The sequence below is a fragment of the Podarcis cretensis genome (genome assembly GCF_951804945.1).
Source record: "Podarcis cretensis genome assembly, chromosome: 3".
NCBI classification, from domain to species: domain Eukaryota; kingdom Metazoa; phylum Chordata; class Lepidosauria; order Squamata; family Lacertidae; genus Podarcis; species Podarcis cretensis.
Window position 1 is genome coordinate 52,414,783 of NC_137172.1, and position 13,947 is coordinate 52,428,729.

General features: G+C 42.6%; 1 protein-coding gene and 1 long non-coding RNA gene across 3 annotated transcripts in view; one reads left to right on the forward strand and one right to left on the reverse strand.

Annotated features, from left to right (window-relative positions):
* The window catches only part of LOC307213795, a 21,019-nt gene extending 18,241 nt beyond the window's left edge, over nucleotides 1-2,778 (reverse strand). The window contains exon 1 of the long non-coding RNA XR_013837694.1: nucleotides 2,684-2,778. This is a non-coding gene — a long non-coding RNA (uncharacterized lncRNA). The remainder of the gene's footprint in view (nucleotides 1-2,683) is intronic.
* Nucleotides 12-12,022, forward strand: TBXT (T-box transcription factor T). 2 transcript variants are annotated; one of them, XM_079971908.1, is made up of 8 exons: nucleotides 12-716; nucleotides 2,718-2,982; nucleotides 4,818-4,952; nucleotides 7,344-7,405; nucleotides 7,501-7,562; nucleotides 8,877-9,053; nucleotides 9,639-9,768; nucleotides 10,726-12,022. In XM_079971908.1, the coding sequence occupies exons 1-8, from the start codon at nucleotides 511-513 to the stop codon at nucleotides 10,991-10,993; spliced, it is 1,305 nt and encodes a 434-aa protein (XP_079828034.1). In that variant the 5' UTR covers nucleotides 12-510; the 3' UTR covers nucleotides 10,994-12,022. The 2 variants fall into 2 exon arrangements, with proteins under 2 accessions (XP_079828034.1, XP_079828033.1); XM_079971907.1 differs by having other exon boundaries at nucleotides 79-716; nucleotides 9,636-9,768.
* The last annotated feature ends 1,925 nt before the right edge of the window (nucleotides 12,023-13,947 follow it).

The following is a 13,947-nucleotide window of genomic DNA, read 5'->3' on the forward strand; positions in this document are numbered from 1 at the left end:
TTTCCTCTGGGGCTGCAGCATCCCCAGCCACCGGCGGCTTTGATAGAGGTGCAAACATTTGGGGGCAAATTTACATAAAATACCGCGTTTAATCCCACTGGCTGCAATTAACATCACAGGCTTCCCCCCCGCGCGGGCAACGTTCTGATATGACCGCAGGGAGCCAATCAGGTGGGCGGGCCGGACACATCAAAGAGACTGTCCTCCAATCAGGTGAGCCCCCTGTCGGCATTGTGATGTCACCAGGAAGCTACTTATAGGGGGCCACGTAATTGCTCCCCGCTTGAGCAGTTTCGAGGAGCGCCTGTCAGAGGTCAAGTGGAATTAACCCCTCCGCACCCAACCTGCGGATCCCTCCTCCCCCTGCAACTTCGTCTATACTCCCCTCCCCGTTTGCAACTTCGAGCGGGGTCACCCCGGACAGGTTCTCCAAGGTGGAGAGCGTGGCATCCTGATACCCTGGAGGAGCTAGCTCAGTAAGGAGGCTCTCGGGCAGGGCGGGAAGGAAGGATGACCTCTCCGAGCACGGACAGCTCCGGCAAGAGCCTGCAGTACCGGGTGGATCACCTGCTAAGCGCCGTGGAGAATGAGCTGCAGGCGGGCAGCGAGAAGGGCGACCCCACCGAGAGGGAGCTGCGCGTCACCCTGGAGGAGAGCGAGCTGTGGCTGCGCTTCAAGGAGCTCACCAACGAGATGATCGTCACCAAGAACGGAAGGTAGGAGAAAGGCAGGCAGGTGGAGGTGGACCGTCTCAGGTGGACAAGATCCACCCCCTGCTTCCAGTGACTTGCCCCACAGGAGCAAAAACTCATAGCATTTATTCCCAATCCTCCTGTAGCTCAGATCACGGATGGAGGACATGCCTGTCGCGTCTCGGTGTCCTCCTGTTGTTGTTTTCCGCGGGGCACACCTCGTTGCTGGCTGCCTTTCTCTTCCTCTTGGCCACCTCCCCTTCTGCTACATGTCCTCTCCCTTTCCCATCGCCCTTTCCCGTGTCCTCTAAAGCGTCCTTAATAGTTCTTTCTCGCTACTACTCCGTTGATCTATACAAATTCAGTTTGCAATCCGTTCTGGTGAGCTTTTCAGGCAGGGCCTTTGGTTCTCATTCACCTCACTCTTCAATTACTTGCCCTAGACAGCTCAGCTTCGTTTCTAAGGTAGCGGCTGCTCTTGGAAAGCCTCCTTAGGTGTAGGTCCTTATCATTGCAGTGGCGTGCTTTCAAGGTGAATTTTGCACGCACTTTTGGGCGGCCGTCTCTCTCGTTTTGCAAAATACACCTTGCGATGAGCCAAACTTCCGTCCATTTGCATCAGAGCGTTTGCTGCAAGGCGGAAAAGGGTCCCCACAACTCAGGTGAAAAACCATGAGGTTTTGCATGGTAAGTTTGGAATGGAAACTTACTCAACCCGCAGAGAATTCTAGGCAAAACTAAGGATGGTTTTCGGCTAAGTTTTATTCTGAGTAGACTCACTGAAATTAATTAACATGTCTCAATTATGTCTATTAATTTCAGTGGGTCTACCCTGAGCAAAGCCTAGTTAAATACCACCCTAAGCAACTGGTTCCAGACAATCCTTTAAAAAGAGTCTTCAATACTCTTGCTCCAAACATTTTGACATAAAAGCAACACTACATTACATCTTATTGTCTGTAAGATGTTATACTGATTTCAGAACTTGGGCCCTAGTGCTTTATGACAGTCTTTAAAAACGACTGCCTTCCACCCCCGACTATTTGCTCTGTGATGTTGTCTCCTCCAGTTTATTGATTCTGCGAATTTCCCATCAACCTACAAACAGCTATTGTTTAGTATTTGGTTGGATTCTAACTAAGCTACCTGAACTAGGTCCCACTGAAACCACTGTGAAAAGTTAGTCATGATTATGTGAAGCAGGGAACTAAGGTCTGGATCCAACGCTTTGCAGTCATTTCCAGAGGCGTAGCCTTTGTTAGTCCTTTGCAGCAGCAGCAACAAAAGGTCTTGCGGCACCCTAAAGACTAGCATTATATGTCACCGTAAGCCCGTTAAAAACCAAATCGGAGAAATAACATAAACAAAAACTTCTCCCGTTTCTTGTTTACAAGCGTGCACATTACTCGCAATTGAATTTCAGTGAAATCAAAGGACCTAGGCAATGTGGAACAAAATGCAAATCGCAAGTCGTTTCAATAGAATTGGCTTCCATATAGTTTGAGGGCAATGGGCTGCTTACACCTCCGTGGTAATTTCCTAAAGACATTTGCACCTCGTCCCTAAAACTGTTTATTCGCCAGGAATCGGACGGACGCCAGCGCTTCCTTTCAAAATAAGGCGGCTTGGGGTCCCTAATGGACGGCGAGCCTGTATGGCAAATCCCGTCCCGTGGATTTCACTAGGCTTTAGTGGAAGCCAGTGGAAGTCGACCAGCCTTACCCCTTGCACGTTTACTTGGAAGTAAACCCCAATGGGGCTTCCTTCCAGCCGTGCGTAGGAACGGCAGCCCAACAGCCTAGTCCTGTTGGGGTGAAATCAGACCTATTTGGCTCGAGTGAGGATTGAGGCCTGAAGAACCTGTGTGAAAGGAAGCCCGAGGGAGGCCTTGCTCTCCGCGAAGCCGGGCACTCCCTTGGCTCGGGCTTTCCCCGCTCCTCGCGCTCTCCTGGGGCTCCGAGGCCTAGCCGGAGGGCGCGCCCGCCTCTTACCGGGCCTCTCCTCGCGTCTCCTTCCCTGCTGCAGGCGGATGTTCCCCGTGCTGAAGGCGAGCGTGTCCGGGCTCGACCCCAACGCCATGTACTCCTTCCTGCTGGACTTCGTGGCCGCCGACAACCACCGCTGGAAGTACGTGAACGGCGAGTGGGTGCCCGGCGGCAAGCCCGAGCCGCAGGCCCCCAGCTGCGTCTACATCCACCCGGACTCGCCCAACTTCGGCGCGCACTGGATGAAGACGCCCGTTTCCTTCAGCAAGGTCAAACTCACCAATAAGCTCAACGGAGGCGGACAGGTGAGGAAGAACCCTGGGCGAGGAGGCCGGTGGGGCGGCCTTCCCTCCCTACCCTTCCCTCCTGCGGTTGCCCGCTTCAAAAGCGAGAGCGGTGCCACTATAGAACAGGCCCCATTCCCGAAATGGGAAATAAGCTTCGCGCGCCCTTTCTAAGCACGTTTTCCCCACCCTGAGGACAGAACGCTGCTGATTTGCTTGGAGTGAACCTCAACTAAGCGTGCTTAAGGCTACAGCCTTATTCTCATTTCCAGTTCACGACACAGTGATGTGCAGAGGTCCAGTGCTGAGAGGTTGGAGGAGCGTCTCCCCTTCTTCTGCACTATATGAGCAGGTTTCCAGAATTTGGGGTAGGAGATGCTAGTTACCTCACAGAATAGTGGCTACCAGTTTTTCTGAGCCTCGTGAAGAGATTGGCAGTTCCCAGAAAGAGGGTCTGTGTGTCTCTCTATGTGTCTATATTTTTTAGACTAGAATTGGGGGGGGGGGGGGGGGCTACTGTGTAAGTGTAACACTCCTCACATCAGGGGTCATGGTTTGACCCCTGTTCCCAGGCTGCAGTGTTACTCATTGTTACCCCTTTTGTTCATTTATTGCTAGCTGGTTTCAGGTGTTCAGTGACCACAGTGTGGGGACATTGGGGTCAGGCCTTCTGCCTGTCCCCTCTTCCAACTTCCACAACTTTGTCTGAAGAGACCCCATGCATATGCACCTATGTAAGCCCAATTCAGACCTTTGGAGAAATTTGTGGAAGATGGCAACATGGGCAACCGGGCGGTCTCGTGTTGCTACCCTCCAGACCTCCCGTGGAAGAAGCACACAGAGAAGGGTTCAGATGACAATTGCAGAGTGCAGGTCTGTTCATGTGGAGAGAGGGGGTCCTTGAAGTATTGGAGTTATGGGATTTGAAAGTTTTAAAGGCCAAAACTAGCACTTTGAATTGAGCCCAGAAATTAGTTGATAGCCAGTGCAAAGTTAGCCTCTGATCATTCTATAGTCTTTGGTCTGCCACTTTGGAATAAGAGTAACCAGTCTTCATGTGACTTTCAAGTACAAGAAGGACTAACAAATGTAACCTCAAAAAACTCTCTTGAGACTGTAACCCTATGCATGCTTAACTGGCAGTAAGACTCATTGAATGTAGGGGGGCTTCAGAATTCACCTGAGTAGGCTTGTGCTGTTTAACTAAGAAAGTAGGTGGTAGCACATTGTGGGATAGAGAGCTAGCTCGACAATTGACAAATTTTGGAAACTTTAGAATAGACTCCAATCATCAGGAAAACTTAAGATTTCCATTGATAGTTTCATGTGGGTCTTTACTGTCATTTCTCACTTTGTATCCTGGATATTAAACCAACTTAATGCTTAATTAAGATATTTACTTTCTCCAAAGCTGGTAACTATAGTTCCCTAATTTTGATGAAATGGGAAACTGATTGCCGTAATTAGAGGTTTCTTGGTTTGATTGCTTAACCCATGAATGGACTGTATGCACAGGCAAAATATTGGTTAATATCTCATCTTATTAAGCTGAGATATGATCATTTGAACTGGGCCATTATTTTAAATAAGGGTAGCGATTGAGACAGTTTGGTTGCATAGGGTTGTTTAAATCAATATACTTAAATTAGTCACATCTATTTATTTCAGTAAGTTTATGCTGGGTATCACTTAGCTCTATACAAACCTTGGCTGCCCCCCCTCTCATTTTTTTATATTTAAGCTAGTCAATTGCTCTTTATCATCCTTTAAGAAAAACCCACACCATATAGTAGTGTAATATCAAACATTCTCTGCTGCTGTGCCTGTGCTGACCACTGTTCTTCTTATATTGATAGATCATGTTGAACTCCTTGCACAAGTATGAGCCTAGGATTCATATAGTGAGAGTTGGTGGCCCTCAGCGAATGATCACCAGTCATTCTTTCCCGGAGACCCAGTTTATAGCTGTGACAGCTTACCAAAACGAAGAGGTAGGAACAAAACAAGGACGAGCCCTGCATGGATTTTCCTTCTTTGATGCGCCAAAGGACAAATTTGTGGCATTAAGGAAGGGGATGCTAAGGTGGTAGTGGGAAATGTTGATTGTGTACTGTACAAGAATTTAAAAGGATGCCGTGAAAGAGATGTAAGAATTGTTCATTTCCACCGAGAACTGAACAATTAAAAAGCAGTGGAGTGTCTGGAAGGTAGGTAAATTGGAAGAAATGTTGTAAGTATAAGAAGACTAAGCCGAGTAAGATTTGTGTATTGTGTATTTCCTTGTTTGAAGGAAAGAGGTTTTGAAGACAAGATTTGAGCAGCTATTAGCCAGAGATATTTAATCATAGTAGGGACAGCTGCATATTCCTGCCTTGCAGGGAATTGGACTAGATGATCCACACAGTCCCTTGCAACTCTAAGGAAGGGTTGACTTTATAACATGGGGGTCTGGACAAATAATGCTATATAACTTGTTTATTTCATACTTCTAGTAAAAGTAACCCCTTTGCTGCATTTTCAGTTGAATGTCAAATGAGCTTGTTTAGTTAAAATTATCCTTTTATTCAGAAAAAGAAGAGCAACATTGCTGTAGTTTCTAACCTTATGCCTTCACATCACAGCCTTCTTTGTAGAAAATTCTAATCAAATGTTGGACTTTTTTTCCAATCCCCCACCCCTGAACTATGTGGAATTTGTTTTTAAATAAGATGTGTTTAAGACCTTCATCAAATTTAATGTGTTGTGCTGAGCCAATGTATCAGGCTAAAATATAATAAAACGTTCACAGATTTTCAATACATGCAAGATTTTGAGGATATTTAATGTAGAAAATAGTTTCAAGGTGACAGCATGATGAAACATTCTCCTTTTGCAAAACTCCCTGTAAGCAAATTGATTGACTCAAGAGAACCTAGATTGCGTACTGTTAACACCAAACAACTTTTCACAGGCTGTAAATTGAGAGATGATGTAAAAAATCCATATTTTAAAATGTTTGATTGCATCCCCCTCCCCCGGTCAGCTGAAAAGAGTATTGGAAAATCCCAAACTTGATTACTTAATGTGAGAAAATAACTATTGAAATATCAAGAGTAGCTTCATCATGGATTAATATGTGATATTATTTTATGTTGCTGTATAACTTTAACCTATACCCTAACATAAAATCTCACAGTTTCTCATTTAGAGTAGTGTAAAGGAATGTAAAGAATGTGATTGCTTAGTTGCCAAAATAGGGTAAAGAATGTTGCTTGGGTATGTTTATATAAATGTTAATCTTGCTTTATATGTGTCCTCTTTCTAAGAATGTAATAAGTAACCACCAGTCTAGCCTGTTGCATCTGAATCAGTTGCTAAAGTTTAATGGAACTATTACCGTATATTTCTAGCTTTCAGTATCCAATTAAACTCAGGAGAAGATTCAGGATTTGTTGTCATTACAGTTTCTGGGTCAACTTTTTATGAAAAGTGTTATTTTCATAACTGATACCAAAGTAGTACAGCTAATCAAACTGCATGATCAGCAGTAACTCTTGAGTATTGTTTCCCAAAAAAGCTGGAAGGCAAGCCCACCAAATGTATTTGCTTATTTAGGAAAATTTATAAACAAGTTAATAAAAAGCCCTCAAGTGGTGAATATATATCCAAAGATGGAAATGTGTATTTGCCTCTAAACACCCCTTTCAGCATAAATAATTTCCAAAACAGTGTGTGCGGGGGGTGGGGTGGGGGGTGGACATAGATTTCACAATGGTTAAATATCAGTGAGTGATAAATTTTCAAATACTACATTAAGTGAAACACATAATGAGCAATTAAGGAGCCTGAAACCAAATTGTTGACCAGTCTTCTGTTAATTCTGCAAGCAACACTTGCAGTTTCCCACATATGAAATTTTAACTTTTTGTGTTTCCTTGAATAACAACTGGTAAAGGTGTGATACAAGTTCTTTGCTGTTATATTATGTATGCTCAATTAATAACTCAAAAGATGTTAACTACTTTGTTTTTAATGTGACCATGATATTCATGATCAAGGTATTTTTCACTGTTGTGTTACCTAGAAACCTGAAACTTTTTATAACTGTTTTTAGTGTAACCCCCCCCTCTTATGTACTTCCTTAACAGGATAATAAAACCAGGCGTTTAAATCAGGCAAAGTGGGTAGGGGGGAGGTTGTGGTGGAGAGAATGATTTCAAAGCATGCTGTTGCAGTGTGTGAGCTGTTTAGTTGCTGTTTTGTTAATTCCATTCTGAGCCATTTTCCCACTAGAAACCATTGTGAACTACCCTGGGGAGTTGGTAGAAATGTTGTGTGACTACTTCATGAAAAAAATGTGTAAAAATGTGAATTTGAGACTTTTTGTTTCTTTTTTTTTTTAGATAACAGCTTTAAAAATTAAGTACAATCCCTTTGCAAAAGCTTTTCTTGATGCAAAAGAAAGGTGAGATTTGTTGTCTGCTTTCAGTTGCATTTATGAATCATATTTCTGCAAAGAATGTAATCTTTTTTGGCTACAAAATATGATTTCTTTGGCAGAAGTGACCACAAGGACATGATGGATGAAGTGGGAGATGGTCAGCAGTCAGGGTATTCGCAATGTATGTCTAAGCTCTCTTCTGAAAATTATTTTATAGTATGCCTCCAAAATCAGTTCTCCTTTGCTCAGGTACCTTTTTTGCTATGTATCTAAGGATATTTTAAATAAGTATAGTACAAGTCAAAGTGCTGACTTGTAAATGTGCCTTTTTCCAACACGTTGTAGCTACTTTTGTTTCTTTTGCCTATATCTTCTGGTTTTGCATTTTTCTAATTGTGTGTAGTATATTTAATCACAAAGACCAATAGTATATTTTTAACAGTTCTTATAGTGAGATCCATTAGTGTAATAGTGCTCAACCTTTTTTTCTATTTTTTTTTTTTTGCCCCTGCTCCTTCTTGAACATTGAGGGAGAAGAAGAATCTGCACCCAGTTTCCCCAAAGCACACACTGGGGAACAATGGGATTGTGAACAATTAAGTAATATAATATGGGATGTATTTATTCACAACTAAGTTTTACTCTGAGTAGACCCACTGAAATTAATGGACTTAACTTAGTCACATTCATTAATTTAGTGGGTCTGCTCTAAGTAAAACTTAATTAAATTCCAACTTACACTGGCAACTTCTTTCTTGAGCCAGCATAGAATTTGCACATTTCATAATGCCTTGACCAAAAGTAAATCTATGCTTAGCAACAGTCCATATCCCACTGAAGTTGTCACTGAAACTCTCAATTGCTTTTAATGGCAGAGGCCTGCATCTATAATCTTTGATGTAGGGAAGAAAGCATTCTGTGTGTCTCATGGAAGCATTTATATCCATGGAACTGAAATCCATGGAGCTGGAAATACAGAAGAACAGCTATGCAGTTTCGCTGCCCTAAATGAATAAAATGCAAACACTAGGCCAAGCATCTCACAAATTCTGAAAGAGGCTCTCTGAAATCCCATTAAAATCTATGAACGCTGGCAGTAGTGTAAAGTTTTTGGGTATTTGAGTATGATGTTACCCTTGCTGGAAGTGGAATGCACAGTTTGATGACATCACAAGTGAGGCATTTTATTTAATTAATTGTCTTTCTCCCAAGTTGGGATTCAGGGCAGCTTACAACATTATAAAATACAGAGTCGTAAAAGAAACTAGTTAAAACCAATAATTGAAATACAGCCTGGATGTTTGAAATACAGCCTGGATGTTGGGGGAGGGAGGAGAACTTATAACAAGGATGCCGTTTTTGTAGCTCCTCTGTAAATATAAAGATTTAGTTACTTGGTGCTCCGGGACCTCAGTTGCACACAAAGGCCTCACTGCATTTTGGACAGGTCTTGCTGCTATGTGTTGGTCTAGTGAAATGTCCCCTCTTCTTGCAGTAGGTGGCTGGCTGATTCCTGGAACAGGGACTCTGTGTCCTCCTGCCAATCCTCACCCACAGTTTGGAGCACCTCTGTCACTCTCCCCTGCTCACAGTTGCGAAAGGTACTCATCCCTGAGGAATCACCGCCCTGCCCCTTATCCGAATCCATACACTCATAGAACCAATTCTCCAAGTAAGTTTATTTATTTATTATTGTTGGCCTTTGGTGGTTTGCTGTTGTGGGAAATCAGCTGGCTGATCAAATATCAACATGAACATACAGAATGGACAAAAATCTGTTCATAGTGCACTTGATGACTGTTGTCAAGAAGTAGCAGGCAGTGATTTGATTTATTTTTCACTCTGCCTTATTGCTTATTAATGCTTTGTGTGTGTGTGAGCCAAGTGATTTTTGTTTTACTTCTCATTGACAGCCTATTATTAATATCATTTATTGTTCATTCTCTGTGGGAGTCTAGTATATGCCTATTTCACAGATGTACACCAATGCTGGCAAGAAGCAGCACTTAGTTAGAGACTGTCTGTGCCCAGTGTCAAGTCCTTGCCTTGGCATCTACCTGCTGAACCAGGTATTTGAATCAAAACACTTGTCTGTGCAAAATTCCATCTATAGTCCACAAACAAAACCAAAGGAGGAAAACAAATCACTTTGACTCTCCCACCAACCGCCAGATATAAATATAAATATTTCTAGAGCTTATATTTGCACTGAAAATAGGGGCTGCACTTCTCATACAGATGCTTTCCTTTACAGCAGCATATGGTGATAGTTCTTCAGCCTGCCTTTCTATGCTCCAATCCCATGACAACTGGTCCAGTTTAGGTGTCCCACCCCCGACAACCATGCTGCCTATGAGTCACAGTACCGGTCCACCAACCAGCTCCAGGTAGGCTGTATTCCCTGAGCAAGGAAGCCATCAAATTTCTATAATGCGGAATGTGACTTTTTCATTAGGAAAACTGCTGAGAAAGTAACACTGATATTGGGTGTGGGAAATCTCTGGCCTGAAAGCCTAATATAGCCCAGCACACATCCCAGTTAGGGCCATTAGGCCATTTTTTCCAAACCATGCCAACCTGCCCCATACTTGATGTAAGTTGCGCCCACAAAAGATTTGTTTTTTTGTTTTGAGTCACTTGACATCATTGTGATGTCAGGTGATTAACAGGTGGGTGTCTCACCCACCTGTCAAAATGGCCTGTGTGTGCTGGGGTATTTGGAATCCAGCCCACTGGCCCGAACATGTTCCCTGCCCCTGACTTGCAAGGAGCTAAAGGGGTTACAATTAGTTGTTTTTTAAGGAGTGGGGGGTGCAACTACTTCTCCTTCCTATGGACTTGTCTTAAGGACCTCTGGTGAGGTGGTACTTTATTTCCCTTTGAAGGATTTCCCAATTTGGTTGAAGAACCTAAAATTCTGCTGTGAACCTAATCTGCATACTAATTGCCAAAAAAACGGGGAAAATATCATTCTAAGAGCTGTCAGGTATTTTATGTTCTATGGCTGCCAGCAGGATTCCAGAGGGACTGTGTGCAAGCAAACAAATTCAAAAACATTTCTCCATTTTGCAGAATGCTCAAATGTGTTGGTAGCATAATAAAGGAATTATACACCATCAAGTTGGAGGAAGGGATTCATAATTATCTGATGTTGGAACCCAGTGTGACATCTTCTATCCCCACTTTTGCAGCTGGGGCTTGGAGCTGGAAGAATTAACTGTCCAAGGCTATGCAATGCCCACATGACTGGAGAGAGTCCAAGTTCAACATTCTGTTCATAAGGCAGTACTGGGCCCCCAAGTCAAGCTTGCATTCTGAAATCTCTTTCTTTCTTTCTCTTGCAGCCAGTATCCCAACCTGTGGTCTGTCAGCAACAGCACCGTCTCGCCTGTGTCACAGTCAGGTGGGATGCCCAGTGGAATAGGATCCCAGTTTTTACGAAGCTCCACGGCCCACTATCCCACCCTCCCTCATTCTGTCACCACCCCTTCCTCAGGATCTCCATTGTACGACAGTGGGACCCCTACAGACGTTGCCGACAGTCAATACGATGCATCAGTGCATGCTAGACTTTCTTCTACATGGACTCCCGTAACAACCCCTTCTATGTAGGCCTTTCCTTTGGACAAAGGACTTTCTAGCTGCTCTAAACCAGGAACACAGAAGTAACGTTTCAGGAGGGCAGAAGGAAAAGGCACAAAGTATGCTAGCAGTAATTGCTTTATGCTCATCTCAGTATTAGAGTGTGATGATAGTGGCACAGACACCTTACGAAAGCGGGTATGAAACTTGTTTGGCAGCACAGGCCATGTTGGGAGTGTTTGCCACCCCTTTTTTTCCTCTTTGCAGTCATGAGGGCGAGAAATGTTGCCAACCCTGAGATACAAGGGCTCTCCCTTTTCAAAACAGGCCTTTTCAGTTTTCAAATTTCACCAGAAGCAAAATGCACCAAAATGGGAATGAGCTGGTCATGGATTATATATATTTTTTTACTTCTGCTGGGCTGCTTCTTTCTTTCTATCTGTCTGTCTGTCTGTCTATCTGTCTATCTATCTATCTATCTATCTATCTATCTATCTATCTATCTATCTATCTATATCTATCTCCTTTTTTTACTCTACTGAGGGATAAATTATGCCATGTATCATGTATGTATCTCATTCAATCACTAGTCGCAGAAGAATGAGTGAACAACTTATATTGAGAAGTAAAGTGCATGTTTTCTAGACTCGAGTGCTTGATCTGTGCTGGCTGTTTCACACGTGCAAGCCATTACTTGCATATTCATTGCTTGGTGGCAGCAACTTTGTGTGAACTTCCACTAAGTGATGACTTCTCATTTGCCGCTCTTTTATTGTGCTTTATCATTAGACACATTTTTCAGGCCCATAATGAATGGGTTAGGTGACTAGTTCAGCTTGAGTGTAAATTGTACTTTCATACTAAAGAACTTGAGGTTTGTTTAGTATCACCTGTTGGACACTGCAGGTGATATTTTAATCTGGACAGGAAAAGAATGGTTTGCCACATGTGGAGTGATGTGAACTGGCCCCAACTGATGAGATTTCTTGTTCGAAATACCTAGATGGAATCAGCATTAAAGGACGATAGATAGCTAGAATAAAAAGTGCACTACTATAATGGACATGCCTTGACCATATTATTTCCCTAATTTGCAGATTTATGCACAACTATATGTTTATTTCTTTGTTACTTTTGAAATGACAATCAAAAAGAGCTCTTTCCTGCATAACAAATGCAGTTTTTGAAGTTTTACAGACCAGTTCTTGTTTTTTAAAGTGCCTCTTTGTATAGTGTGCTTTGTTCTTGTGCAGTGTAATCTTACGTGTTTGCTCAGAAGTAAGACCGTAGTGGGACTTACTGCGAGGCAAGTGTGCCCAGGCTTAATTGCAGTCCTAAAGCTGATTCACTGCAATAGTTCCTGTACAAATACTTGTTTTGCCACATTTACACATTGCATATACTCAGTGAGAAGCCATTGCAATCAAAATAGCGAGAAGCAATCATCTTACCAATATGTGTACAAATGGTGAAACTGCTGTGCATTCATTTGCCACACACAATCATGCAGGCTATCTGTATGTGGTTTTCCTATATGAAGTGATACCTGTTTAGGAAATTGGGGTGTGTCTGTGTATAGTTTACCTTTAAAGAGAGGATTGCAAATGATTTTCAGCCTATTTAAAGGGCTGTTGTCTAAGGGCTGTTTGAAGACCTTTAATTTTAATATACTTGAAACCAGGCTCAAAGTAGAAAGTGCACATTTGATAACCTTTTTTCTAATTTATTTTATTTCAGTATTGTCCGCCGATGAGCAATATTTATTTGTTAGTACAAGCTTTTGTATATGTGTATATGCTTTTTCTGTGTACTCACAGAGATGAGAGTTTGTTGTCCTGATATTGTTGGACTCCCATAAGCCCCAGCCATTATTGCCAGTGATCAAGAGTTAAAGTCCAGCAACTTCTGGAGGGCCACAGACTCCTCATCCTTAGTTTACTGTATCTTAAGACAATCACCTGGGGGACACTTCTCCCATCAACACTTTTTTAATGTGTCAGAATAGTGCTGCTTTTTCAGGTTAGCAAAGCCAAGCCATATTGTTGTCTTGGGTCTTATAATTCCATTCATATTAACAGAATTTTGCATCCTCAGAGGCCGGTAGACAAATTCCACCATAGGCCAAGGTGGTGGAGGGCTTTGATTTCATTGCTTACAAACTGCTAGCAACAAGAAAGCCAACACCATTGTGGCCATTAATTGATGTTATGCCATATGTCAATATACTGTAAATAAGCTCTCATGTTTTATTGTGAAAGCTAATTCTTGTAAATTAAGTCTATGCAATTATCATTTAGTGCCTTCTGTTAGGTGGTTAGCAAAACTGTATGTAATTGTGCTTTTATCATTTTAAATGTATTCAGTTAAACTGCAAAATAAAGTAGTATATTTCCTTAATAAACCAAATGCTTAGCTGCCAGTTGCTGCGAATACTTCACTTGTGTCACACCAGCAAATAGATTACTTTATGGCACAAGAACCTCTAGACTGAAACAACTGGATGATACTTATTATTGTACTACTGCATATGACAGAAGCCAAAGACAGAGACTGTACCCAACCGTAGCCTGCACGGATGCAACACTACAACCAAGGTGCCTGAGTTTCTGCAACTTGACTGAATTGTTTATTACTTGCATTAATTTGATGGAACGTTTGTTTCATAGCTAGAATGTTAGATTCTGTGGGCAGCAACAATATTTTTTTTAATATGCAGTGTATATGCCCATACTTACCTTTCTTGGTTAAAATGGATGGACTGGGCAACCATCAGATTTTCAACTCTCAGTTCCCAGTGGCATACCTCCTTATTCTCATCTTCCAACAAAATCTCTTTTGAGGATCAGGATGCATCTTAGCAACAAGTGCTAATGGAAATGTTACTATATATTGTTGTTGGCATCTGTTTTGAGAGACAATGGAGTGCGCCTCTGGGGGTGAAGTCAAACTGCTGCATTAGCAGCACTGAAGTGACCTCCCTGGGG

What these genes read in the sequence shown, in the direction of transcription:
- TBXT (XM_079971907.1), top strand. Translation starts at nt 511, where the DNA reads ATGACCTCTCCGAGCACGGACAGCTCCGGCAAGAGCCTGCAGTACCGG. An exon ending in CAGCTTACCAAAACGAAGAG is followed by an intron (nt 4,953 to 7,343) that starts GTAGGAACAAAA and finishes TTTTTTTTTTAG; the next exon opens with ATAACAGCTTTAAAAATTAA. An exon ending in GCAGTCAGGGTATTCGCAAT is followed by an intron (nt 7,563 to 8,876) that starts GTATGTCTAAGC and finishes CTCTTCTTGCAG; the next exon opens with TAGGTGGCTGGCTGATTCCT.